At 49.4% G+C, this 27,565-nt stretch overlaps 2 protein-coding genes across 2 annotated transcripts in view; one reads left to right on the top strand and one right to left on the bottom strand.

Moving 5' to 3' along the window:
* Positions 1–907: 907 nt before the first annotated feature.
* cacna2d3a (calcium channel, voltage-dependent, alpha 2/delta subunit 3a) overlaps positions 908–27,565 on the bottom strand; it is a 54,870-nt gene continuing 28,212 nt past the window's right edge. The window contains exons 19-29 of the mRNA XM_047039280.1: positions 13,660–13,721; positions 13,437–13,481; positions 13,143–13,205; positions 12,184–12,254; positions 9,228–9,303; positions 8,994–9,046; positions 8,669–8,724; positions 6,502–6,616; positions 3,166–3,278; positions 2,152–2,234; positions 908–1,837 (exon numbers count right to left, since the gene is read on the bottom strand). Of these exons, the coding sequence (XP_046895236.1) occupies positions 1,745–1,837; positions 2,152–2,234; positions 3,166–3,278; positions 6,502–6,616; positions 8,669–8,724; positions 8,994–9,046; positions 9,228–9,303; positions 12,184–12,254; positions 13,143–13,205; positions 13,437–13,481; positions 13,660–13,721 (830 nt within the window). The 3' untranslated portion in view covers positions 908–1,744. The remainder of the gene's footprint in view (positions 1,838–2,151; positions 2,235–3,165; positions 3,279–6,501; positions 6,617–8,668; positions 8,725–8,993; positions 9,047–9,227; positions 9,304–12,183; positions 12,255–13,142; positions 13,206–13,436; positions 13,482–13,659; positions 13,722–27,565) is intronic.
* Positions 20,058–25,466, top strand: LOC124481091 (leucine-rich repeat and transmembrane domain-containing protein 1-like). Its single transcript, XM_047040862.1, is given in 5 exon segments — positions 20,058–20,520; positions 21,825–22,212; positions 22,382–22,587; positions 24,176–24,407; positions 24,409–25,466. Coding segments are annotated over 5 exon segments (1,119 nt in total). The 5' UTR covers positions 20,058–20,504; the 3' UTR covers positions 24,686–25,466.

Genomic DNA, 27,565 nt, shown 5'->3' with positions numbered 1-27,565 from the left:
CACACCTCGAAAAGCCTCGGAAGCCCACTACGTCTCAGCTGAACCCTTGTCTGTTGAACAAGGCCGGAGGAAGAGGAAAGTTGGAGCGCTTCTAATGTGAGGGAGGGTTCCCTTCTTAGGAGAGTTCACTCATCCTATAAGACATGGTCTGATGCTTCCGTGCAGAAAAGGCCATGCCTTCAGTGTGAGCTGTGTCAGGGACATACAGGACTGGAGGAGGCCAGGAGGGTCGCTCACAGGAAAAGCTGTTTCTTTCCACATGATGGGTGGAGATGTTTGACTTCAAAGTCCATGTCTGATGATGGCGAAGATGTTTGTGTTTCTGCTTATTGTTCTCCCCACTTGGCTGGAGGGAAGATATGCAGATCCACACTAGGGGCCGTGGGATAGGACCCTGTGTGTGTGTGTGTGTGTGTGTGTGTGAGAGAGTGTGTGTGTGTGCAGGATGTTTGTGTCTGTTTCTTAAATAAACACAGATGCGTGTTGTGGTTGGCCTTGGAGAAGTGTTACGGTTGTCATTGTCTGTGAGTCTGAGGGGGGGGTGCCACTGGGACAAGGACTAACAAAGACACACACACAGTATATACACATGGCCCGGAACATACACACACAAACAGTCAGATAAACCGCCAAATGGTTCGATCCATCACCAAGCATCACAGATGGGGATTAGAACATGTGTCCTCCATTACAGGCCATGACAAAAACAACATGGCCGCCTGGCTGGAAGTCTGGACTCAGAGAAGCTAGCATGCGCGCTTCCTCAGAAAGCCACCGTGAGGAGCGTTTCCTGTCAATCAGCTCTGCCAACAACAACGTCACACTTTAAATGAGGCTCGCTGTGACGTTTTCTACCAGAATCCCCCCTTTTCCACAATAAAACACTTTCCAGACGTTTTCACCAGGTTTTTATTTCAAAAGTACATAAACAGGACCAATATCGTTCAATAAGGCAAAAAGCTCAAATATTTATAACCACTCATGTTAGACGACTCAGTCTCATTGTCACAGTTTATGGGTACCACTTGCAAATGATAAATAATACTTTCTTTTTTATTATATATAACATTTCATCTATCAATCTTTTATGTTTTCTTCTCATCAGTAGTTTTCAAAAAATCATTGTCGACAAACATCACCAGCCACTACATATGATCATCTTTTCTTTTTTGTATTCATGATAAATGCCCATGAGTAGACATACTTCTTTAGGGGAAAGTGTGCATCTCTCTCTCTAGCTCTCTCTCTCTCTCTCTCTCCTTTGCGGTGTTTCTGACCAGGTGTTTGTATGACCCAGTTCCAAACCTAACCCTAGCGCCTAGCCCCTAGAAACTGCCAGAGCTGACTGGAGAGGACTTGGTTCCAACATTAATATGGGGATAATACACCACATGAACCAGAGAAGGGCAGGGTGGAACTAATAAATATCACATTTTTAGGACAAACATTCATTAAAAAAGTCTTTTTTTGTTCACGTTCCTTGGCAAATGACTCTGCTATCCCTAACAAACTCCATCAGTTACAAGTGACTTCAGCTCATTCAACCCTTGTGTTTCTAGATGGAGGCCCGTCGATAGGCCATTAGGGAGCAGGTATGTCTAGGGACCAGGTGCTGGGTCTGATCGGAACTGTAAAAGGGGGAGAGGGGGGGGGTATTCATCGTTGGCGTAAATGGGGTTCACTTGCATGCCGAGCCGAACCAATCCAAGCTAAGCTCTGGGTTGGGAGGCGTGGCCAGTTCTGGTCACCTGAGAAACAGTGCCAGGGACACACAGAGCAGCGTTGCCGTGAGCGACGGGCTGAGCCCCAGGGCTCCTCCACACTCCATAGAGTTCTCCTGCCAAGACAAGACAGACACAGAGAGAGAGAGGTGGATAGAGACACATAGAAAGAGAGTGAGAAAGAGAGCAAGAGATAGAGAGATGGAGTGGTGAATACCTGGTTATAAAATGACAAAAGAAAAGCACTAGGTACTGAACCTGTCACCTAGGTTTGATGGATAATCTGTGTGTCTGCATGCAACTGTGTGTGTGTCTGTCTGTGTGTGTGTGTTATCTCAGGGTGGAAGGGGTGTGCGTGTGTGTGTGTGTCTGTCTGTCTGTGTGTGTGTGTTACCTCAGGATGGAAGGAGTGTGCGTGTGTGTGTGTTACCTCAGGGTGGAAGGGGTGGCAGGTATCTGGGCGTCTGCGGTCCTTCTGATACTTTAACCTCTCACACTTCAGAGACTCGTTATGTGCACAGGCAGTCAAGGAAAGCCCCGAGTCATTCACAAAACTGCACCTCCACTAGAAACAACCTCCCTCTGGAGATCCACTGCAGATACTCCAGAGACAGGCACACTGGACATCCACATAACAGCCGGCGAAAGATCTTTAGGAAACAGCGCATGCTTTATACCGAATACAACTCATTGTATATTTTGTATTACATGATGAGTATATTTCATGTACAGTAAGTGCATGCTCCAGTTAACCAGAGAGGGGTTGTGAGGCCCTGATGGTGGGGAGGGAGGGTGGGGGTGTGGTGTATGAGGAGGGGGTTTCTCCAGAAGACTGGCTGGTCCTTAGCTTTGTCTGGTATTGATCAGACCCAGGCTTTCCTGAAACATAACACAAACACACACACACACACACAGACACGCACATACAATACACAAACATGCATTCTTAAGGGTGATCACAAACACGACACACATGGGAATACACCCCCACACGCACACACACACCATTGTGAAACATCCATCTGTTAGAAGTCAGTGCATTGTTTGCAAGCTCCACGTCTCCTGCCTCTGATCTCACAGCCCCCCGTCTCCCAGAGCCCCGGTTTCCTCTCCAGCAGGGCACAGGCCAAGCTAACTCAGCCGCACTCCCTAATCCCCCCCCACCACCCCCCCCCCCCCCACCCCCCACCCCCACCCCAGAGGAAAACGCCTTGTCACTCTGGCGGCTCCCCATTGATAGACACTCAGTAATAACTCACAGGCTGTTGGGATGCACTGGGATTTGAGAGGCGAAGGAGGAGGTTGTCAATGAGAGGAGGCTGGGTATCTACCCAGCTCGTTTGGGGTAGCCAGCTCTGAGAGTGCTGGTCAGATGTAGAGACAGACAGGCAGACAGACAGCTAGAACGAAAGGTAGACAGACAGACAGATTTTGGTAAGGATATACATGATCTCAATGGGGTCCATGGTGATTGGCTCGGCAGACTCGCAGTCACACTTGTTGTCCACCACCACCATGAAGAGGTTACTGCTGGGGATCTGCTGGATCACAAAGGATCTGCCAATCAGGAAGGCGGGAGGGGCAGGGATGGGGGAGGGGGCAGAGACGCAGAGACATTGTCAGTTTCCCAGGTGTTGTTGGTCAGATACTGTACTTCCTCGTCCAGGGGGGGGCTTGGCCACTCCTACTGATCCTACTGGACGTGTGTCAAAAAGATGACTGGTGCTAGTCAGACAGATACATAGGAACTCCCACGTACAAACACACACACACACACACACTCCCACCAGGCCATGGCCATGGGGCACACCAATTAAGTGTTGCAGAAAAAGGAACAACTCCAAATAGGAATGTCTCTCTGCTCCAGATCTCTCTCTCACCATGTCTCTCTGTGTCTCTCTGTCTCTCTCTACCTCTGTCTCTCTCTACCTCTGTCTCTCTCTACCACTGTCTCTCTCTACCTCTGTCTCTCTCTACCTCTGTCTCTCTCTACCTCTGTCTCTCTCTACCACTGTCTCTCTCTACCTCTGTCTCTCTCTACCTCTGTCTCTCTCTACCTCTGTCTCTCTCTACCTCTGTCTCTCTCTACCTCTGTCTCTCTCTACCACTGTCTCTCTCTACCACTGTCTCTCTCTACCACTGTCTCTCTCTACCTCTGTCTCTCTCTACCTCTGTCTCTCTCTACCTCTGTCTCTCTCTACCTCTGTCTCTCTCTACCTCTGTCTCTCTCTACCTCTGTCTCTCTCTACCTCTGTCTCTCTCTACCTCTGTCTCTCTCTACCTCTGTCTCTCTCTACCTCTGTCTCTCTCTACCTCTGTCTCTCTCTACCTCTGTCTCTACCATGGCTGCCTGCTCACGGGCCACAGAGAGCAGCTGATTTATGTCCCAGTCTGGGGTTTATGAAGAGGAGAAGCCGTAAAGATGATCTCTTCTTTCTCTCACTTTTCTTTACCCCCCCTCTCCCTCTCCCTCTCCCTCTCCCTCTCCCTCTCCCTCTCCCTCTCCCTCTCCCTCTCCCTCTCCCTCTCCCTCTCCCTCTCTCTCCCTCTCTCTCTCTCTTTTCCACAGGCTGTGTGATTGATGCTGCTCTCTGTTCTGCATGAACACTATCACACGCAGGTACAAAGGCAGTCAGTTGGAATTAGAAGTTCCTTGTCTTACAGTAACTAACCTCGCCTCACCCCGGGCCGGTCCGGCCCAGCTCGGCTCATTGATAGGAACCAGAACAAGTGTTTCTGGTGAAAAGACTTCAATACATCCTGACAGGCCAGCTGCAAGCCTTGAACAAAGCCAAGAGCTGCAGAGAGAGAGAGTGAGGGTGCACGCACACACACACACACACACACACACACACACACACACACACACACACACACACACACTGGAGCTATCCTGACACACACACTTGGGGCTGCAGCATCTAGTCCACAAGGCCAGGAGACAGAGAACAGACACATCCACAGTGTGACTCAGACTGGAGGGATTGATATACAGACAGACACATGAACAAGCAGCCTGCTGCCTTCTGAAGATACCTGTGTGAACCTGTGGATGTGTGTGGGTCACTCTATGTGTTTGTGTGTGTGTGTGTGTGTGTGTGTGTACCTGAGGATGTGTGCGTGAACCCGTGGGTGTGTGTGTGTGTGTGTGAGTGTGTGTGTCAATCTCTGTATCCGTCTCAGACAGAGGGGATCCAAGGTTTGGGTCAGGATATACGACCAGGATATCCAGCCTCCCGCGCTGGAGATAATAGATTCCTAGAGGACTGTCTAGAGCTCCAGTCAGAGATCCTACACCACTGCCTTAAATCTCACCTCTATAAAAGCATGGAGCTCACTAGTGGAGGTTAAATCATCTTCTACGGCCACTTAGCCATTAGAGCAGGCTTATAACATACTCTATGGTTAGGCTTTGATGCCCTTGCAGAGTTCCCCCCCCCCCCCCCCCCCGCGTCCTTCACACACACTCTTACTCTCTAGTCATGACGTTTCAGTTTTTTTTGGTCATGAACAAACAGAGAGTCCAGGTGTGTTACTATAATAGTTACCTGAGCTGATAAACTACTGTAACACACACACACACACTTCAATTCGTGTGAGTACAGATTTCCTACAGGCTAGAACCCGCTCGTGGACCAATGAAAACAGAAGAAAAAGTCCCTAAGTCAGACTGTAACATGAAACAGATGTTTATCGGCAATATCCTCTATTACTAATATAAGCTATAAAATCCCATATAACTGAAATAAAAACTCCATTTCACTTTGTCAGATTCATTGTGCTTTAAAGGTGATTTATTTGGAGCCGACATATGGCTCTCAAGGTTCCGCATGCTACACCGCAAACCAAGATAGGGTCAGCTCCTCTCTGATAGGTGTCCTGCAGTGTGTGTGTGTGTGTGTGTGTGTGTGTGTGTGTGTGTGTGTGAGAGAGGGCTAACTGTATACTAACCCACATTTACACTCCTGGCACTCACAACTGTGGTTACCCTACTGACCTTGTGAGGCTGACACACACACACACACACACACACAATTGCCTCCATGGCAGCTCCACAGCTGGGAGCAATGAGGAGCCCATTGGAGTGATCCAGTGTACGCCCCACAATTGCCTGACAGAAAAGACCAAATTGTTAATGGGGACCACACTCATTTTCCCATCTCTGAAGGAAGCCTTTTTTTTACCACCTCTACCGTCTCAGACTCTCTTGGAAGTGTGTGCTTATGTGTGTGTGTGTGTGTGTGTGTATGTGCTTATGTGTGTGTATGTGCTTATGTGTGAGTGTGTGTGTGTGTGTGTGTGTGCAACTGGATATAATTGTGTTCTCACTACACAAGAATTGTTTTAATCAGACGTGTCGTGAATTGTTTCTGAGGAAGCTCATTACTTGTAATTGTAGACGTTGTTTTAGCTCTGACACACTGGCAGCAACATCAGGTAGGAAACAGGTTCAGCTGCACACCCCAGGCTCTGCCTTCGGCTCACCCACAGTTAGCATGTTGGCAGGACTGTGGCAGTTCACATTTGAATACAGGACAACTTTTTTGTCCCCTCAACAAATTACTCCCGAGCTTTTTATGTTGGAGGTTCTGTTCTGTGTGTTTGTTTTCTGCATGTGTTCTTAATCTCACATGTGTGCTTCATTGTACGTGTGTGTTTGTGTTTATTTGTGTGAGAGAGAGACAGAGAGAGAAAGAAAGAGAGAGGGACAGAGAGCGGGACATAGACAGAGAGAGAGGGAGAGACCGAGAGAGAGACATAGACAGGGAGAGGGACATACTTGATGCAGTCCTCACAGTCGATGTTTCCTGTGGTCTCTTTGATGGTTCTTTCTGAGACAAAGGCAGGGTACTCTGTATCACACGGCACTAACATGGTCCGGCCCAGTCTCTGAGCTGCAGCAGAGAGAGAGAGAGAGAGAGAGGGAGGGGGAGAGAGAGGGAGAGAGAGAGAGAGAGAGAGAGAGAGAGAGAGAGAGAGAGAGAGAGAGAGAGAGAGAGAGAGAAGGGGGAGAGAGAGAGGGAGAGAGAGAGAGAGAGAGAGAGAGAGAGAGAGAGGGAGAGAGAGAGAGAGAGAGAGAGAGAGAGAGAGAGAAGGGGGAGAGAGATAGAGAGAAGGGGGAGAGAGATAGAGAGAAGGGGGAGAGAGATAGAGAAAGAGAAAAATTGACAAAGTAAGAAAGTGGGGGAGAGAGAGAACATGGGGGAGAAACAGATGGTGGGAGAGAAGGAGAGTTTATTTAAGAAGTAGAAGGTGTGTGAAACATCTTATCCTGATGTTCTTTAAACCCCATTTAGCATCTCTCCTGTTATGATCACTTGCTTGATAAACCAAAGCCAGCATGTTAAATCACATAAAAAAACTGGGTATTTCTAAACCACTCACTTCAACATCACTTTCATTACCTAAACACTACTGCCACTATATGGTCAGTTCCGGTACTACACACACTGTATTTAAGAAGCTGTCGACTAATAGAAGACCATCCACACTGTTTTGAACGGCAACATAAATCATATTCTTGATTTACATATTTTCCATACATCATTTTCTATAACGCTAGTCAGAATTTTGTCTTGATTTTGCACGCGGAATGTTTCGTGGTTCCTGGATTGAAGAACGATTATTGTAAGAAAACAGCCGTTTAACTGCTGGAGTGTGGAGGCAAGCTGAGGCCACTGGCTCTGTGGGAGCAGCTCTGTCTCTTAAACAAGCAGGATCAGTTCAGCTCCACCACCTGCATGGATTTCGTTGCCGTGGCGCTCGCCCGTGTGTGTCTGCCGCGCGGCCGCGGCCTGCGTCGCTCTTGTAAAGAGATAGCAGAGAAGTTGGGATGAGAACTGGGCTCAGCGAGGCGTGAAATAGTGTTCGCGCTGTTCGTCCAGGAGAGGAGCGAGGCCTCGGACCATCTCGCTGGGGTGCGACGGGGGTGCAGAGAAAAAGGATTTGACAGCTTTCCTTAGGCTGCAACGCTGGCCCCCTCTTTCTCTCACTCCATCCTGCCGTTTCTGGACCCCCTCCCGCTCCCCTCCCCCTATCTGTTGGTGAGATTTTCAGAGAGCTATCTCAGATATTAGTTTTGGCAACAGTTAACCACATCTAATGCCTTAATTTCATGCTGGTTACTGATGGCCTGAGTTCAGGCTGGGATCGAACGTTGCACACCCCATAAAGTACTGAGAAAAGATCAAGTTTTTACCTTGGCAGAGAGGTGTGTGTGTGTGTGTGTGTGTGGAGCCTGTCGCTCTAGTTACAAAGCGGATATTGCTTCTCACTGCCACCAACATGACATACATCCTTGCAGATCATAAAACGATAAAGTCAAACCCCCCCTTCGACACACACGCGCACACACACACACACGCCCATACACACACACAGACAAAACACACACAGACAGACTCACATGATACGTTGAGGTCACTCAAGGCAAAGTCATGTTCTACCATCTCTGTCCTCTGAAGGGCTGAGGTTCAACATTGTTATTTATTATACTGGTTATTCTGTTTTCCAGCGGTCACAGTGACTCACACCAAGAGAGAGAGAGAGGGGGGGAGAGGGGGGGGGAGAGATGGGGGGAGACAGGGGGGGGAGAGGGAGGGAAAGAGGGGGGGGGGGGGAGAGAAGGAGGGAGAGAGGAGGGGAGAGAGGGGGGAGAGGGAGGGGGGAGACAGAGACATAGGGTACGACGGGGGTGGAGAGTAGAGAGATTGGAGGTGAAGAAGAGGTCTTTGACAGTAAAGCGTGTATGTACTGGGATGTGCACCAGTGTGTTTATGTCCACATTTACTTCTAAATCCATACTACTGCTCTGTTGGGATCGACCAGGTCTTTCCTAAAGCGGTGGTCACCTCAACATGCTTATTAGGGTCTTGCCAACAGTCCGATGAGAGCAGTTTGGGCGAGTTCAGATGAATGTGGGCTGTTACTGGATGTATGTAACGTACCTTTCGTAGTGAGGTCAGAGTACCACCAGCTGTACAGGTTAAACTCCACCAAGAATCTGGAGACAGAAGAATCACAATCAACTGATAACTCCAACTACCATCATGCACTGGGGGTCAGTATATATGACCACCAGCTTCATTCCAAGACCACAGATCCAGATGCATTGTGGGAATGTCCTAGATGTTTGGCCAAAAGAGGATATTCTTTGTTCTTACAAGCAAGACTAATGTAATCATTATACAGTCGTTTTCTCTCTCCCTCTCTCTCCCTCACGCACACACACACATACCCAAATGTACACACACACACACACATTAGACTTACATGATGAGCTCTGTTAACAGCCATTTCATCATGGCGATAAAGGCAAAGTAGGGCTGGGAAAGTGGAGGATAGAGACAAGCGGTGAATAAGACTAACAAACACACATGGACAGATCACTGTCATTTAGTCTTTATAGCACTACCAACTGAAGCTGATCACATATTCAGATAAAAAATACATCTGCCTACATACACATTTGTAGTGCCTTTGTATTTTTGAGGAAGCTCTACTCACATCGAGCAGTGTGTGGCCACTGTCACTGCTCTCTGAGAAGATCCAGCAGATGGCCTGGTAGTCATACAGAGTTACCCTAGAGAGAGAGAGAGAGAGAGAGAGAGAGAGAGAGAGAGAGAGAGAGAGAGAGAGAGAGAGAGAGAGAGAGAGAGAGAGAGAGAGAGAGAGAGAGGAGGGGCAGGAGAGAGGGTAAGAGAGAAATGGAGATGGAGGACAGAGACAGAGAGAAGGAGAGAGAGAGAGAGAGAGAGAGAGAGAGAGAGAGAGAGAGAGAGAGAGAGAGAGAGGGAGAGAGAGAGAGAGAGAGAGGAGGGGCAGGAGAGAGGGTAAGAGAGAAATGGAGATGGAGGACAGAGACAGAGAGAAGGAGAGAGAGAGAGGAGAGAGAGAGAGAGAGAGAGAGAGAGAGAGAGAGAGAGAGAGGAGAGAGGAGAGAAGAGAGAGAGAGAGAGAAGGAGAGAGAGAGAGAAGTAGGAAAGAGGGAGAGGGTTCATTCAGGTGGAGCGATTTCCGTACCTTGTCCCTAGCCTGGGATGTAGAATCCCATGTGTGTGTGTGTGTGTGTGTGTGTGCAAATGTGCGTGAGAAAGTGTGTGTGTTTCATACAAGGTTAGATTACGTCAGGGTGTCAGATGAAATAGAAAATTGTGTCCACATACATACCACACACACACACACACACACACACACACACTCTTCAGTTACACGCCTAAGGGCGCTCTCGATCCAGAGAAGGGACTGAGGAGAGAGACACCTCCTGGCCTCCTCTCCCCAGCTCTACCTCCAGGATGGATCCAGCCCTGAAGGGGGGAGGGTCCTGATCGCTCTCCCTCGTCCTCACAGCCCCACAATGACCACAGCAGGTGGGTGTGGGTGTGGGAGGGGGGAGACATTCGGGATATTGGAGGCTTTAGGAGACTTAGCCCACCCTGGGGTGTGATGTCTGGGTCGGACTCGGGTGGGTCACACACCCACACACACACACACACACACGTCAGACGTCACCCTGCATTCTCAGTCTGCAGCCTCAGGACATGTTCCCTCCCAAGCTCCGGTGATACCCTGTGTGTGTGAGTGACTGTGTGGGGTGTGTGTGTGTGAGTGTGTGTAGGGCCACACCATGTCAGCCTGCTGCATCCACAGCTCGGGGCCATGTTCCACCCTCAGCCCAGTCCTGCTGTCGTCCAGAGCTAACACAAGGTCAGGATCTCATTAACACTGATCCTACAGAATAATGTTGTTAGCAGCACTGCTAACTCTAGCACAAAACTCCATTGTGTGCGTGTTAGTGTGTGTCAGTCGCTTCATAGGTGCACATTTTATGTGTATTAGCGGTCGGAAGTGTGTTTCCGTGGTGTGTATGTGTATGTGTTCGTACGTGCGCGTGATTGTGTGTGTAACCACACCCCTCCAAGTTTCACAACTAAACCCTTTCAAATGACAATGGTGTTTGGCTTAAGACTGATCATAATGGTTTCATTAGCGAAAGGATCAGTCAGGCGTATTCCTCATCACCTGGAGACCCCAGGGACACTCATCCCTCATCACCTGGAGACCCCAGGGACACTCATCCCTCATCACCTGGAGACCCCAGGGACACTCTTCCCTCATCACCTGGAGACCCCAGGGACACTCATCCCTCATCACCTGGAGACCCCAGGGACACTCATCCCTCATCACCTGGAGACCCCAGGGACACTCATCCCTCATCACCTGGAGACCCCAGGGACACTCATCCCTCATCACCTGGAGACCCCAGGGACACTCATCCCTCATCACCTGGAGACCCCAGGGACACTCATCCCTCATCACCTGGAGACCCCAGGGACACTCATCCCTCATCACCTGGAGACCCCAGGGACACTCATCCCTCATCACCTGGAGACCCCAGGGACACTCATCCCACCCGGGGGACATCAGAGCCCCCTGATCGATGATCCATCATCCCACTCAGTTCCAGTTCAGTTTGACATCTCCCTCTTGTTTTCTGTACCTCTCTGAGAAATGTCCTGCGACAAATTGTTTCCTAGTGTGATGGACGGCCTATTTTGAGCGGCTGGTTCATTGCTTTTCACATTGGCTTTCCCGTTAACGACAAGCAGGTAAACAGGACTTTATTGGTTCATTCAGAGGTAGGCGTTGCCAGGTTGCGGTGGTTGTTAGGAGACATATCCTTGTTGCAGAGGGTGGAATTCTGAGTGACGGCTGTTGGGTCGCAGCAATAAACTAAGTTCTAGGAAAGTAATGCCTTGTTAGACTTGGATTTCTGGGTAAAGCATCAGTGTCTGTGTGTGTGTGTGTGTACAGTATGTGTGAGCGTGTCATACCAGCAGTAACATCTTACCAAATGAATCATGGAAAACGCCATCTACAGCTTCCAGGGTTTTTCCAGCATCAGAAAAGCCAGCATGTGTTATTAAGAATGCATGTGTGTGTGTGTGCATTTTCTGGCATATGTACAGTATGTGTAGATATGCCAGCCTGTGTGTGTTTCTGTTTGCATGTGTACTTTCAATGTTTTTTGGGTCCTTGTGTGTTGATGTGTGAATGCACGTTGGTGTGTGTGTATGTGTGTGCATGTGTCCATGTGTGTATGCATGGGTGTGATTGTGTGTCTGAGTGTGTAAGCATGTGTGTGTGTGTGTGTGGGTCTTAGACATCCCGTTCCTCCTAATTCCTTCCTTTCAGGAACAGATTTGTTCTAATCCCCTACCGGAGGACTCTGCTGGATGTGGGGTTAAAGCTCACCGCTGAACAGCTCAACGTGATTGACCAGGTTAGTGGCTGTCAGCGCTGGAGGAGACATGCTCTCATAGGCTAATTGTCTGACGTGGCACCCTTACACACACAACTAGTACTACTACTACACACACACACACATATACACATAGGTTACACAAACCAATTAATATACACACACACACACACACACACAAACAGACACACACATACTTACCTCTTAAAGGAGCCCATTATAAGTAGCTTATTCATCACTGCCCCTTCTGCCTCCCCAAAGAACTTTCCTGTCTGAGAAAGAGAGAGAGAGAAACAGAGAGGGAGAGATAGAGAGTGAAAGGGTAAAGGAGTGAGGCAGAAAGATGGACAGAGAGAGAGAGACTGATGGTGAACTAACGAAGTAGTGAGGCAGAAAGAGAGAGGCATAAACAGGCTAACTGAAGAAAGCGTCCAGTGACAAGATGCTCAGTGACAGCTCAATAGAGGGCACATGATAGGAGGAGCTCTCTGTTTCCCTTTCTGTCACCACTCTCTGTATTCCTGTCTCTCCCTCTGCCTCTTTGTCTCCGTCACTCTCTCTCTCCCTGTCTCCCCTCTCTCTCTCCCGGTCTCCCCTCTCTCTCTCCCGGTCTCCCCTCTCTCTCTCCCTGTCTCCCCTCTCTGACTCCCTGTCTCCTCTCTCTGACTCCCTGTCTCCCCTCTCTCTCTCCCTATCTCCCCTCTCTCTGACTCCCTGTCTCCCCTCTCTGACTCCCTGTCTCCCCTCTCTCTCTCCCTGTCTCCCTTCTCTGACTCCCTGTCTCCCCTCTCTGACTCCCTGTCTCCCCTCTCTGACTCCCTGTCTCCTCTCTCTCTCCCTGTCTCCCCTCTCTCTGACTCCCTGTCTCCCCTCTCTGACTCCCTGTCTCCCCTCTCTGACTCCCTGTCTCCCCTCTCTGACTCCCTGTCTCCCCTCTCTCTCTGTTTGTCTCTCCAGATGGAGAACCCCAGGAGAGCAGCAGCTTCCAGCAGGACCGGGTCACAGCCTGCTCTTCATCCACTGTGAGCAGATCAGGATGTACAGGAGAGCAGAAGGTTCTAGACAGGAAATACTAACTCATGACCCAGCGTTTCACCAGGCAGCTGTGTGTGCGTGGGTGTGTGTCCTTGCGTGCAGGTGCGTGTGTGTATGTTTCTCACCATGGTGTAATCCTCAGCCACCAGGATGAAGCCATTGTTGTCAATGAGGTAACAGTTGATGTTCTGAGGAATGAGAGGATAGGTTTCAGAGGTCAAGATAAAGAGAGAAAGTGAAACAGAAGAAAGGAATTAAAGAGAGAGAAAGTGAAGCAGATGTTAGGAAATACTGAGAGAGACAGAAAAAAGAGAGAGAGAGAGAGAGAGAGAGAGAGAGAGAGAGAGAAAGAGCGAGAAAGTGAAGCAGATGTTAGGAAATACTGAGAGAGACAGATGGACAGGAGATGTTAACCTCACCTCGTTGTCACAGCTGATTGAGCACTTCCCATCCAATGCAGCACACTGAAACATGGGAGAATATTCATGTATGAACACGTGTGTGTACGCTCATGTCACAATGTGTGTGTGTCTGTGTGAACACGCTTGCGTGTGCATATATGAACATGTGTTGTTTTTGTGTGAATATTTGTGTGCGTATGTCTGTACGTGTGTGTCTGTGTGAGTGTGTGTGTGTGTGTACCTGTCGGCTAGCTGTCCAAAACTTCTTTTGGAAGAATTCCAGTTTCATCTGGATCCCCACAGCTGTAAAGAGAGAGATAAAACATGAGACGTGTGTGTGTGTGGCGGTGGGGTGTTAGTCGGATCACGTGTGTGTGGGTGTGCTCTATGATGTTGTGTGACAGCAGTGTCACAACCGCACACATACATGCACACACACTCTCTGACCAGCATCCACACACAGAAAAAACCTTCACAATCCCAAAATACCAACCAGACAAAAACCTTAACAGACATTCCAGACAAGAGGAATAAAAACAAACATCATAGTCAACAAGCGGCCATTTTGTTTTGTTATTCCAGTCGGTCACCTTGTAAAAGGATAGCTGGAGGCTGATAGGTCCATGTGACCTATCATCCGACAGGCAAGAGGTCTGTGTACTTGTGGGTGTTAGTACGCGAGTGAGTGTGTGTGTGTGTGACTGAGTGTGCGTGTGGTATGACTAGGATTATATAAGTGTGAATATGTATAGTGTGTGTGTGTGTAAGCCTGCCAGCATGTTGGTGTGGGTAGGACCCCATGAAGCAGCCATATCAAGTCTCTCAGAAGCTTCCGCCAAATGCAATTCCCCCATGACTGTATCCTGTTCTCTCTGTATCCACATGAAATCCATCCTGCTGCTCCTCCTCCTACCTCTACTCCTCCTTCTCCCCCTCCACAACTCCTCTAAATCCTCCTCCTCCTTTCCCTCTGATACTCCTCCCTTGATTCCCCTCCTCCTCCTCCTCCTCCTCCTCCTCCTCCTCCTCCTCCTCCTCTCCCTCTCCTCCCCCTCCTCCTCACCTACTCTCCCTCTGCTCCTCCTCCTCCTCCTCCTAAACGCCCCACCTCTCTCTCTTGGTCTTGTTCTGAGGATCACCGCGGGGTGTAGAGGCCCCCTCACATCCATCAGGCTCAGCACAGCGGGCAACACACACACACAGATCACACACACACACACACACACAGATCTGGACAGGATTCTCAACCAAATGGGGGGGGGGGGGGGGGGGGGGGGGCATGGAATGCGTAGGCAGTTTTAGAGTGGGCCAGGAAAGGATCAGCCGATTTGACACAGACCCTCATCCCCCTCTCTCTTCCTCCTCTCTCATCCCCCTCTCCAGAGACCTGGGACCGAGAGAGCTGGGGACAGAGAGAGAGACATTGAGACAGAGACAGAGAGACAGGGGCAGATAGGGACAGAGAGAGAGACATTGAGAGAGAGACAGAGAGAGAGAGAGACAGGGGCAGATAGGGAGAGAGAGAGGCATTGAGAGAGAGAGAGAGAGAGAGAGAGAGAGAGAGAGAGAGAGAGAGAGAGAGAGAGAGAGAGAGAGAGAGAGAGAGAGAGAGAGAGACGGAGATAGGGACAGGGGCAGATAGGGACAGAGAGAGACAGGGGCAGCTAGGGACAGAGAAAGGGGGACATAGATAGGGACAGGGGCAGATTGAGAGCTTCCCTAGAATGTGTGTGTGTGTTTGTGTGTGTCTAAATAGCAGGGTGTATTTGTGTGTGTCTAAATAGCAGGGTGTGTATGTGTGTGTGTGTCTAGTCTCTCAGCAGGCCTGTTTTAGCCACAGCACAGGGGAACAGGTGCAGATTAGCTGGTCATTTCCAGAGCCAGCTCCTTTCAACAGTCACCATCAGAGACAGCTTTCCTCGGTGTCCCAAGCTATCAGATTCTGACACAACACAAACACACCTACAGACACACACACACCTCCAGCCAGACACAAACACACCTATAGCCAGACACACACGAGAAGTCACAAGCTACAGACGCAGAGGTCTGGTCAACAGCCGTAGCAGTGAGCTGCAGCACAGTTCTGAACTAAAATCTACGATCTGATGGAATTAATCCAATATACTTACAGACCTCCCCCTCCCTCCCCCCGACCCCCAACTGTGATGGAGAGTGATTGGTGTGGCATGTTCACGAGGACAGCCACAGTGTTCCTGTATGGGACTGAATCAGAGCTGAGGGCAGACACAGGTACACTCCAAATCTGTCCACCCTGCCCTTTATCCTTTACGCCCCCCCGTCTCACCTCCTCCATCTCTCCTCTGCCTCACCTACCGACGCTTCCCCTGTAGTCATCCCTCCTCCATCTCTCCTCTGCCTCACCTACCGACGCTTCCCCTCTAGTCATCCCTCCTACACAGACCCTGATCCACTTACAGTTTTTTCCCGATTGCTTAGACACAAACGTCAATAACACACAGTCAGTGAAACCCGACACTCAAGGAGCTAAACAGCCGGCCAGACCTGCACAACTATAAGCACATTCTCAGCCTCCCACCGTTTGCTAAATACTACACACAGTGTTTTGCAAATCACTGAACACACTTTTCTACATTAGACACAGAAATAAACCGTAAGATTATGTCACTTGTGACATAATCTTACGGTTAATCTTAATCTTAATCTGACAATGTGACACTGCTTTGTAAAATGCCACGTGAACAAATGGATCAAACACGGACATCGGGTGTACAAGCACTATAAAAAGGCAACAGGTCAGTCTACCTGTCCTCATCAAAAATGGAAAGCAGTTTTGCAGGAAGAAGGAGAGTGAGGAGGAGAGGGGGAGTCCGTGGAGGAAGAGTGGTAGGGAGAGGGAGAGTGAGGAGGAGAGGGGGAGTCCGTGGAGGAAGAGTGGTATGGAGAGGGAGAGTGAGGAGGAGAGGGGGAGTCCGTGGAGGAAGAGTGGTATGGAGAGGGAGAGTAAGGAGGAGAGGGGGAGTCCGTGGAGGAAGAGTAGTAGAGACCTGGAGGCCGTGGAAGAATAGGGCCAAATTTATAGTATCTAAAGAAATTCTAGCAACATTGGTTGACCATGTTGTGAACCATGGGTCAACATTGAGTTCAGCCCAACCTCAGCAGATATAATGTTGCAACAGTAATTTGGAATTTTTTGTACCTATTCACTGCAGTCTATGATTGAAACAATGTTCTGTTTTTCATTTGCTGAATACTTTCATTTGTCTCCACAAATGTATTTGCTGTGTTTACAGAATGTAGCCTACTACAGTATTTACAGTAATTAGAAATATGTTCTGATCTTCGTCACAAAATGCATCCTTAACGTAGACAAGGTGGAGAGTACAGTACATATTTTCATCAGTGTGCAGTATTGGTCTTGTGTGTTGTGTTTGGTCAACATACTCGTACTTTACGTACTCTACTGCAACAACAACTCTGACAAAATCGAGCAGGTTATATCATTAGAAAAGAATAGTTACTGTAAAAGTGTTTTAAATTGTGCACAACAGTGTGTAACTGGTTCAAACAGAGTCAAATTGTATGAACCATGTGTGTGGCATATGGTGACAGAATTGGGTTTTTATACATGATTGTTCAGTTTTGAACAAAGTGTTTCATTTTGCAAAAGATTGGAGGTGTTTTGCAAAAGATTGGAGGTGTTTTGCAAAAGATTGGAGGTGTTTTGCAACTTGTGTGTCTGGTTGTGTGAATCGTGTGTTGTGTTTTGACAAAATGAGCCCTGTTTTGAAAATTGTGCTTAAGCAATCAGAAAACATTGTACTAAAGATGTGTGTGTGTTTACGTACAGTAAGTACAGCAGTTGTTGTTGTGGTTTCTGTATTGACGTGTGTGAACAAGTGTGGTTCATTTGTGTATGTATTACTAACTACTAATTACTAAATGAACAAGCAAAACAAATTTAGCACACACAAACACGTCCCGCGCACAAACACACAGTTCTGTCAGGGAGAAGTCCAAGGGTAGTTTACGCGTGTATCTTGAACTGCAAACTGACAGAGAAAATAGCTTCAGGACACACGCACGCACACACAGTTGTCAGGGAGATGTAGGATTTTGCGGGCGCCATGGAGGGTTAGCCTCTCAGTGCAGCTCCCTGGCTAGGCTAGAGTAGGAGAGGTGACGTTGGGACAGAGACCTGGAGACAGTCAGGACAGAGACCAGGAGACAGTCAGGACAGAGACCTGGAGACAGTCAGGACAGAGACCAGGAGACAGTCAGGACAGAGACCTAGAGACAGTCAGGACAAAGACCAGGAGACAGTCAGGACAGAGACCTAGAGACAGTCAGGACAAAGACCAGGAGACAGTCAGGACAGAGACCTAGAGACAGTCAGGACAGAGACCTGGAGACAGTCAGGACAGAGACCTAGAGACAGTCAGGACAGAGACCTAGAGACAGTCAGGACAGAGACCTGGAGACAGTCAGGACAAAGACCAGGAGACAGTCAGGACAGAGACCTAGAGACAGTCAGGACAGAGACCTAGAGACAGTCAGGACAGAGACCTAGAGACAGTCAGGACAGAGACCTGGAGACAGTCAGGACAGAGACCTGGAGACAGTCAGGACAGAGACCAGGAGACAGTCAGGACAGAGACCTGGAGACAGTCAAGACAGAGACCTGGAGACAGTCAGGACAGAGACCTGGAGACAGTCAGGACAGAGATCTGGAGACAGACAGGACAGAGATCTGGAGACATACAGGACAGAACGAGCCGCTCTGGACCCGCTACTGAGAGATGACATTCTGGCTGCACTCAAAATTGACCGTTCTTTCCAAAATTCAATTTTAAAAAGTATACAATCTCTTACTGTCCTGAAAATAATAAATAAACACATATATGCAGGATATGTATATACAGTACATCTTACATGTATTTAAGCTATGTTCATTCACACTCATCTAGGCATATCTTTGCTGACCTGGAAACTAAAGTTCCAGTATTGGTCTGCTTCATCGTTAGTTGGATCTGTTTGATGCTAGCTTGACGTTGTGAGCATGACCAGTGAGGTGTGTGTGACAGTGACCAGTGAGGATCTCTCTGCGCTCCACGCCCGCCAGCAGGCTGGAGAAGCGACACACAGCACAACCTTCTGTCTGCTCAGGTCAACCATATGTGCTGTGTGTGCGACTGTGTGTGCAGGTGCGCGCATCCGCAGTAGGTTTGCCTGCATGCATCAACATTAGTGTGTGTGTGTGTGTGTGTCCGCCTCGCAGATTGTGTGCATCCGTCTGTGTGTGTGTCCGGCTGCTGTCCGGCAGCATCTGCTGAAACAAATCAACTAATTAAAAGCCTGTTATATAAAACGCTGATATTATTACGAGGCAAGGGCACGATTGGGAACTCTGTTGGAAAAATGAGGGGATGAATTAAAACCGATACAGCCAAGTAGTCAGCTGGTGTGCTTAATCATGGTCATCGTTAAAAACAAATCCATCGTGAAGCTTCCTTGATCTCTCTTTCCCCTGCATCCATCTTTCTCTCTCTCTTTCTCTCTCTCTTCATTCAACTCTCTCTTTATCTTTCTCTTCATTCATCTCTCTCTTTATATCTCTCTTCATTCATCTCTCTCTTTATCTTTATCTTCATTCATCTCTCTCTTTATATCTCTCTTTCTCTTTATCTCTCTCTATCGGGTATCTGTCTTTCTGTCTTGCTTCTGTTTCAACCTACACTCATTGAATCTGGAATCTATCACTTAACACGTAAATTCAACACACGTAGCACAACAGCTTACTGTAATATCCTGCTGTGTGTGAATGTGTCAGAGAGGTAATGAGAGACAAAAAAGAGAGAAATATAGAAGAAAAGAGAGTATGGAAATGAAAGATGGAAAAAGAGTAGGGAGGTAGACAAGAAAGAGAGAAATAAAGAAAGACAGAGAGAGATGGATAGAAAGCATGCTCTTTCAGATGCTATGCTGCATTACTGTCCATTATGCCAAGGCATTTCACCCTACTTGCCTCGGGGGGAATGTCCCTGTACTTCTGTAAGTCACTCTGGATAAGAGCGTCTGCTAAATGACTAAACATATAACATATTAGTATTTTCAGTTCCAAATTACTACATACTTAAGTAACATACTTTGTAAGGCATTGTAGAGCTGTGTGTGTGTGTGTGGTGATTTATGAGGCGCACAGCTGTCCACTGTGAGATGACACACTGTCACACTCACCACAGTACACGCTTGACTGGAGAGGGAGAAACAGAGAGAGAGAAAGAAGGAAGAGAGAGAGAAACAAAGAGAGAGAGATGTAAATAGCAGCCAGTGCAAGTCTGATGTAAGTTTAGATAGAGAGAAGAGTAAGAGCGAAGGAGAAGAGAGAGGGAGAGAGAGAGGGGGAAGGGGATAGGGGTGAGGGAGACCACAGCCTAGGGAGACCAAGTGGAGTGAGTAGGACAGAGAGAGAGGGGGGAAGGAAAGGCAGAGAGTGAGGGAGGGAGGGAGGGTGAGAAATATAGAGGGAAGGTGGGTGAATGAGAGGGAGAAATGGAGAGAGGGAAAGGGTGAGAGAGTGAGTGAGGGAGAGACAGAAAGAGAGAGAGAGAGAGAGAGAGAGAGAGAGAGAGAGGGAGGGAGGGAGATAGGGAGAGAGGGAGGGAGGGAGAGACAGAAAGAGAGAGGGAGAGAGGGAGGGCAGACAATCCAGTTCAGTTATTCCTAAGCTGGCAGGCTGCTAGCAGTGTGACTGCTCACTCCGATCTCTCTCTCGATCTCTCTCCATCCGTCTCTCGGTGGTCTCTGTGTTCTAATGGGGTTTCCCGCCCATGGAGGCAGGGCTCTGGGTCCTGAAGCCAGTGGGGGGGTCCGTCGCTAATCCTCCACTCCTCCGCCCCCCCCCAGACCGACCCACGCGGGCTCTTTGTGGAACAGGGGAGGCTAGCCCACTGCCACACTCCGTCTGATGGATCACTGACACAGACGCAGCGCTAACGCAACGCTTGCCGGACGCTAACCCACCGCTGGCCGGACTGCTAACCGGACCGTTGGGCGCCAACTTGGCCCGGACTCTGCTCCCAGCTCACCCCCTGGGAAGTCCGAATGGCAGCTAAGACAGGTAAGAGTTGCAGGGGACCTTTCAGACTCCTCCTGTAATACCCTCACTAGATTTAGAGACGCACACTAGCAGGATTATCAGGGATGCGATGCTGTTCGACAGTGCTGGAATGTGTGCAACGATATTGTCTACAGTGTTGTTAGAACAATTATGTTGTTGGTCCCTGAGTGCTGTACATGCCAGAAACAGTACACACACACACTAGACTCACACTGTACACACACACTTATCACACATCTTATCTCCCTGACTAAAGATGCTGCTTTCTCTGACCTCATTCTCCACCTGCCTTCCACAATAACACTCAATCCAGCTGACGCGCGCATGTGTAAGTGCGTGCCTCCACGCGAGCGTGCAAGCGTTTGTGTGTCTGTGTGCGTGTGAGCACGTGTGCATGCAAGTGTACAGTGTGTGTGTGTGTGTGTGTGTGTGTCTCCGTGTGTGTGATGGGGGAGGGGATTTCTCACGTTCAACTAGCCAGCTATCACATGGAACCTTCCCCCAGTTGACCTCCGGCTGAATCCACGGCAGAGAAGAAGAACAGGCCATCTCAGAGCAACAAACACACTCAACACAACACACTCAACACAACACACTCAACGCAACACACACACAACGACGTCCCACACACATCAAACACCTTCTGGAGTTTATCTAACAGAGAGAGGACAGAGAGAGAGGGATGGAGACAGAGAGAGGGATGGAGACAGAGAGAGAGAGAGATGGAGACCGAGAGAGGGATTGAGACAGAGAGAGGGATGGAGACAGAGAGAGGGATGGAGACAGAGAGAGAGAGAGATGGAGACCGAGAGGGATTGAGACAGAGAGAGGGATGGAGACAGAGAGAGGGATAGAGACAGAGAGAGGGATGGAGACAGAGAGAGGGATGGAGACAGAGAGAGGGATTGAGACAGAGAGAGGGATAAAGACAGAGAGAGAAAGAGGGGTAAAAGAGACAGGGAAGGCAAGAGGTGTGTGTGTGTGTGTGTGTGGTGGCTGAGGGATCGGATGTCATTCGGATTTGGGACATGGTGACATCTTGCCTCTGTTTAGAGAAAGGCCCATGATCTCTGATTGCATGTCAGTGTGTGTAAAATATTTTTTCCCTCCTCCCTCTCCTTCTCCCTCTCCCTCTCCCTCTCCCTCTCCCTCTCCCCTCTCCCTCTCCCTCTCCCTCTCCCTCTCCCTCTCCCTCTCCCTCTCTCCCTCTCCCTCTCCCTCTCCTCTCTCCTCTCTCCTCTCTCTCTCTCTCTCCTCTCTCTCTCTCTCTCTCTCTCTCTCTCTCTGACTCTCTGCCTCCACAGCAGTAGAGTTGTTCCTCCTCCTCTCCGTCTTCATCCCTCCATCCCTCTCCTGTCCTAAGGAGTGCATGTGCGACAACCGCTCCAAGGTGGTTGACTGTCGGGGGCGGGGCTTGTACGACATCCCACGGCGCCTGCACCCGGACACTCTGGAACTCTATCTCCAGGACAACCGTATCCGGGGCCTGGGTTCCATGGCGTTGAGAGAAACGCCCCTGCTTCGTGTTCTGGACCTATCCAACAACTCCATCACGACCGTGTCGCCTTCGGCACTGCTGGGGCTGAGGGCTTTGCAGCGCTTCAGTCTGGCCAATAACACGCTGAAGGAGCTTGACAGGCGGCTGCTGGGACCTATCCGGTCGCTCACGCACCTTGACCTCTCCTACAACAGGTGTTACAGAGCTCTCCGCTGATTGGGTTAGCGTTTAAGTGAGGGTGTGGTACGGTGAAACGGAAGGAGCCATGTGGACACATCCAGTACTTAGAGTTGCCAAAAGCACTGAAGTACGTAATAACAAATGTTGAGTCCAATTCTCTCTCTCTCTCCCCTTTCCCTCCAGTTTGGGGGGGTTGCCGGGGGCGATGGGGGAGAGCCTGAGGAATGCGTCATGGCTGGGCCTGGCCCACAACCGTCTGCAGCGCATGGACCGCTCCCTGCTGGAGGGCCTGGGCAGCCTGGACGGCCTGAGCCTGCGGGGGAACCCCTGGAGGTGTGACTGCCACCTCATAGGGCTCAAGCTGTGGCTGGAGACCTTCCTGTTCAGAGGTAGGACCTGGGGCCGGTGGCAGGAGGTACTGGGGGCTTAGGCCAGAGGGAGGAGAAACAGGGCTCCATTTCGGGGAGGAAGCGAAGACGAGGATGACGGTGCACGCTAGTGCTACCTTTGTAGGGGAATGCAAAACGAGTTCTTTTGAAACGTTAGTTCTTCTTGAAAACTCAAGTGACAATTGGGTTTGTGGATGTGCACACGTCTACAGGTATCGTCCTCGCGACACCCTTGGGTCTAAGGGTGGAGACAGTCATCAACATGGAGGTTCCACAGTCATCCTCCATGTTGGATCAAACGGTCCATTAGCCTATCAAGCTACATTACATTATTAATAAGGTTACACCGTGATTGTAAATGCCAGGCTGGGTTTACATAACCAGGTCACAGGGCTTCATTCCAAGTCCAAAAGGCTAGCTTACACAACAAGGGTATGACCTGTTCACTGGGCAGGCGTGTACACACACACACACACCTTGTATGATGCGGAAAAATCCCTGTTTTCCAGATATGTGATGTGAAAATATAATATCTCATGAGAGCTACAGCTATTTAATCAGCTTAAAGCGGTGTTACGTTTTGTTCACGCACGGTCTCTGCATGGGTGTGTTTGTGCGTGTGCGCCTCCACGCCCTCTCGTCTGGCCTGTGAGCAAGTGTGCACGTGTTTCATTATATTACTTTTTATAAGGTGAGCCGTGCAAAAGCTGTTTTCTGTGGCGTCCACAATCTGAAGCCCAGTACCTCTCCTTCGCCTCCCCCACACCACGCCAACCGCTCAACCTCCACCCCCCCCGACCCACCCCTCTCTCCACCCCAAACCCCAAGCTAAAACACGCCAGAATAAATTGATTGCTTTTATCACCTCTTTTTTTCACAGCAGTTGAACTGCTTAAACTCACTCCACAGGTGAAATACAGTACCATAAAATGCCTAGTTTCCTGGTGGCTTGGCAGGCAAGAGGGGACAGTCAAGGAACTACTGTCCCCAACTACTGTCTCTGCTAACATGTCATTTGTTTCTGGGTCATGTTTGGCCAAGGAGGCAGCCATGTTGGGGAGGGCAGTTTGGCAGTGTGGCGTGACAGTGTGTGTGGGCCGGGGGGGGAGGACTGAGTGAACACACCAACAGATAAGGAAAAACAGCAGACAGAGTCACGAGAGAGGGATGCTTGTTGTGTAGTCAGAGATACTGCAGAAGGAGCCGCGGCTAGGAGACTGGATCAGGCCACAATGGATGGGGAGGACAATTTTATCGACAATTGTTGTCGCTAAGCTGTCAACAAGATATATGTTTCTCCAAGTCTGATAAGGCTTTTTACACTAAACGATAAGCAGCTAATGCTTTAAATACTGGACAGCTTTTTCTCTGTGTACAGATGATACTGAGAGACCAAGCAGAAGCCCTTTAGATAGACTGTGAGAAGTAAGACCCTGAATACTGGAAAACAATACCAGGTTTCACAAACTGAAATGATAACTGTATCTCTCTATCTTTTCTCCCCCCTCCCTCTCTGTCTCTCTCTCTCTCTCTCTCCCTCTCTCACTCTCTCTCTCTCACCCCCTCCTTTCCGACCCATCTCTCCCAGGCGGCGTGGTGGACGAGGTCCTGTGCTCCCAGCCGGAGGAGATGAAGAACAAAGAGCTGCACGCCGTTCCCTACCAGCTCTTCCACTCATGCATGACCACCAGCTACAACTACCTGTTCGCCAACATCCACCACCTGGAGGCCGAGCGGTCCCTGCGGGGCCACGCCCACCTCAGCCCGGGCATGCACAGCCCCCTGGGGGGAGCCGAGGGCCACGGGGGGGGCGGGGGGGGCGGGGGGCGGCCTGCCGGAGTGCGAGCCCAAGCAGCGGCCGCGCCCGGTCAACCTGCGCTACGCCATCGCCACCGTGGTGATCACGGGCGTGGTGTGCGGCATCGTGTTCCTGATGATGGTGGCCGCCGCCGTGTACGGCTGTGCCTACGCAGCCATCATGGCCAAGTACCAGCGGGAGCTGAAGAAGAACAAGGAGGCGGAGGCCGAGGCGGCCGGGCAGGGAGTCAAGGCTGCCACCACGGACGACAAGGAGCCACTGGAGAACGCCATCGCCTAGGAGACGGGAGGACCACAGCCGGGCGTTGACCCCCTGAACATGGAACCTGGACCCCCCCCCCCAGTTGGTTCTGGCATGTTCTGGCATTATCACCGGACAACACTGTGTGTGTGTGTGTGTGTGTGTGTGTGTGAGAAAGTGAGTGTGTGAGCTCTGTCGAGTTTTTTTGTGAGCCTGACCTTCACCAGTCAACCTAGGAGCTGCTACAGAAGAGGGGTGAATATGACTGTGTGTGTGTGTGTGTGTGAATAGGGGGGCAGCATCCAAACTGTGTCTATGCACTATGAAAACTGTAGAGTCATAAATAGCAGTATCTGTGTGAAGGGCAGGCCAAAGATTCGAAACATATCAATTCCAATGTTATCTCAGCTTATCTTATATCAGATAGAAATGCATATTATATAGATAACAGTTTTTCTGTAGCCACAATAGATGTATTTTGTAACTGTATTAATTAATTTGGATTTCAGCAGATTTAGTTTCTAAATGGTTGTTGATACATTCAGTAGGCCTGTGTCATGTTCTGGTCTCATTTAGAAGTGATTAGAAGGAGTTTTAGTAGGTGGAGGAAGTGGATGATTATACTGTACTACTTTGTGTGTGTATGTGTATGTGTGCGTGTGTGTATGCATGTGTGTGTGCATGTGTGTGTGTGCGTGTGTGTGTGTGCGCGCGTGTGTGTGCAAGTGTGCGTGTCTGTGTGCGTGTATGGGTGTGATGATAACAAATGATCACTGAATGAATTTTTGAAAGAGTGATTCTAAAAGCAATAATAATGAAACAAACTAAAAGAAAATTGTAAAAAAAATAGATGTTTTGAGTCTCTTCATTGGCTAAGTGACACCAACCTTTGCAAAGGACAGACAGGAAGGCCATGGAAGCAGATCACGCACACACAACTCTGTGTCCGCTTTCTAACATTCCTACACTGCACACACACCAGAGACCTGTGCGTCCAACTGTCTTGTAGAATGTATTAATCCTTTTTACATAACGAGATAGAAAATGCTCTGTATGGATCATGGATTAGACCTGACATGGAGGGGGGGGGGGGTAGCTATGCGCGCATGTGTGTGTGTGTGTGTATCTGTGTGTCATCTCTACACAGTGAGACTTTTACATTTCCCTGTTGACCTGTAATTTCAACATGAACACCGTAAAAAAAAAAAAGCAAAAATCTGTTCCACATATCACAGATCATACTATCACGTGTGTGCCTTAGTGTGTGTGTTTGTATGTGCCTATTGGAACTTTCTTTGACCCTTTCCACTAGTCTGTAGGGAGGTGTGTGGGTTTCTGTGGGGGGGGGAGGGTTGGTTGATGTATGTGTGTGTGTGTGTGTGTTAGGAGGCAAAGAATCCCACACACATTTGCACCTAAGCGGCTGCTATGACATTAGTGAGACGCCATGTGAACTCACACCCCAGGAGTGAAGTCACAGTCACCTCGAACCTCTTACACACCCCTCAGCGAGTGTGCCAGGGACACTCGCACACTGCTCACGTGTGCCTGTGTGTGTAAGGTTGACCCTCACTGTGGTGGTGTGTCCGTCTGCATGTGTGTTTACTGGATGTCTGTTTGCGTGTGCTGGTTATGTGAGATTGCATGTGTGTATGTGATACTGTGTTCCCACAGAAGCCCTAGTTGACTGTGGGAACCCTGTATGTAGGATGTTAGCCTTGTTCTGGATCCCTCCATGTCCTTAAGAATGGAGCTAGCCTGCTTATCTTGGTTGTTCACGTGGCCACTGGTGTGACACACGCACACACACACACACGCACACACACACGCTCTGACTCAGGGACGTCTGCAGGGCCCTGGGTGTGTGATGTCACCCCGCTGTCGTGTTGTGTTAGCGTGTTAGCGTATTCAAAGGGATGAATCCCAGTGCTGCTCCTCAGAGAACTGGCCCAGGCTGGCCCAGGCAACATTAGCATTAGGCTACATTAGCATTAGGCTACATTAGCATTTGGCTACATGACTCCCATCATTACATCCCCGTGTCAAGTCAGCCTCACTGTGTTTCAGTGCATCCCCTTCTTCTACACTCGATCCTACTGCTCCCTTCTATAGCTAGACCCTATCCTACAAATGGACCCTATCCTACTGTTAGCTCCTACTGCTTTACCTTATCCTACTGCTCCCTTCGACTCCTATACACTGTCCTACTACTATACTATAAGCCACTACTATACTCTATCCTACTACTATGCTTGATCCCATAAATATAATCTTTCCTACTGCAATCCTGCTACTGTATCCTACTGCTGACCGTACGATTGTGAGGAGTTTGAGATTTCTTCAAACATAGAACACAGTCAAAATGATGGAGAAAGCAATGGGCTTCTGCAAGTGGAAGTGATGTGTCTAATGCTGACTGGATTGTATGTATGTGTGTGCGCATGAGTGTGTGAGTATCTGTGTGTGTGTGTGTGTGTGTGTGTGTGTGTGTGTGTGTGTGTGTGAGCATGTGTGTGTGTGTGAGTATCTGTGTGTGTGTGTGTGATGGCACTCTACAGACTCTCCATCAGCCTCCTTCTGCTCCGGCACACTACTTCCCCCCCAGGCCGCCCCTACCCACAATGCACTGCTCTCATGTCAACACATTCAGACACCGTGAAATCATCTCCTCGCTCTCTGTCCCCCTTTCCTCTCGTTCTTTCTCCGTTCTCCCTCTAAGCCCTTTCATTCTCTCGGTCTCTCGTCCACCTTCATGCCCTGTCTGCTTTTCACTCGGGTATGTCACCTGCCTGACATTTGCTACCATCTCTTGGATCGTCTTTCAAGTTTGGGAATTAAATTGCCCTCAAATCTCCCCCAGAACGCAGCCCAGTCCTGTCGGGTTTGTTGAGGCTGAGGCCCACAGCGTCCCCTGGTGGT

The sequence above is a fragment of the Hypomesus transpacificus genome, chromosome 18, assembly GCF_021917145.1.
Source record: "Hypomesus transpacificus isolate Combined female chromosome 18, fHypTra1, whole genome shotgun sequence".
NCBI lineage: Eukaryota > Metazoa > Chordata > Actinopteri > Osmeriformes > Osmeridae > Hypomesus > Hypomesus transpacificus.
This window is presented reverse-complemented; position numbering and strand designations above follow the sequence as displayed.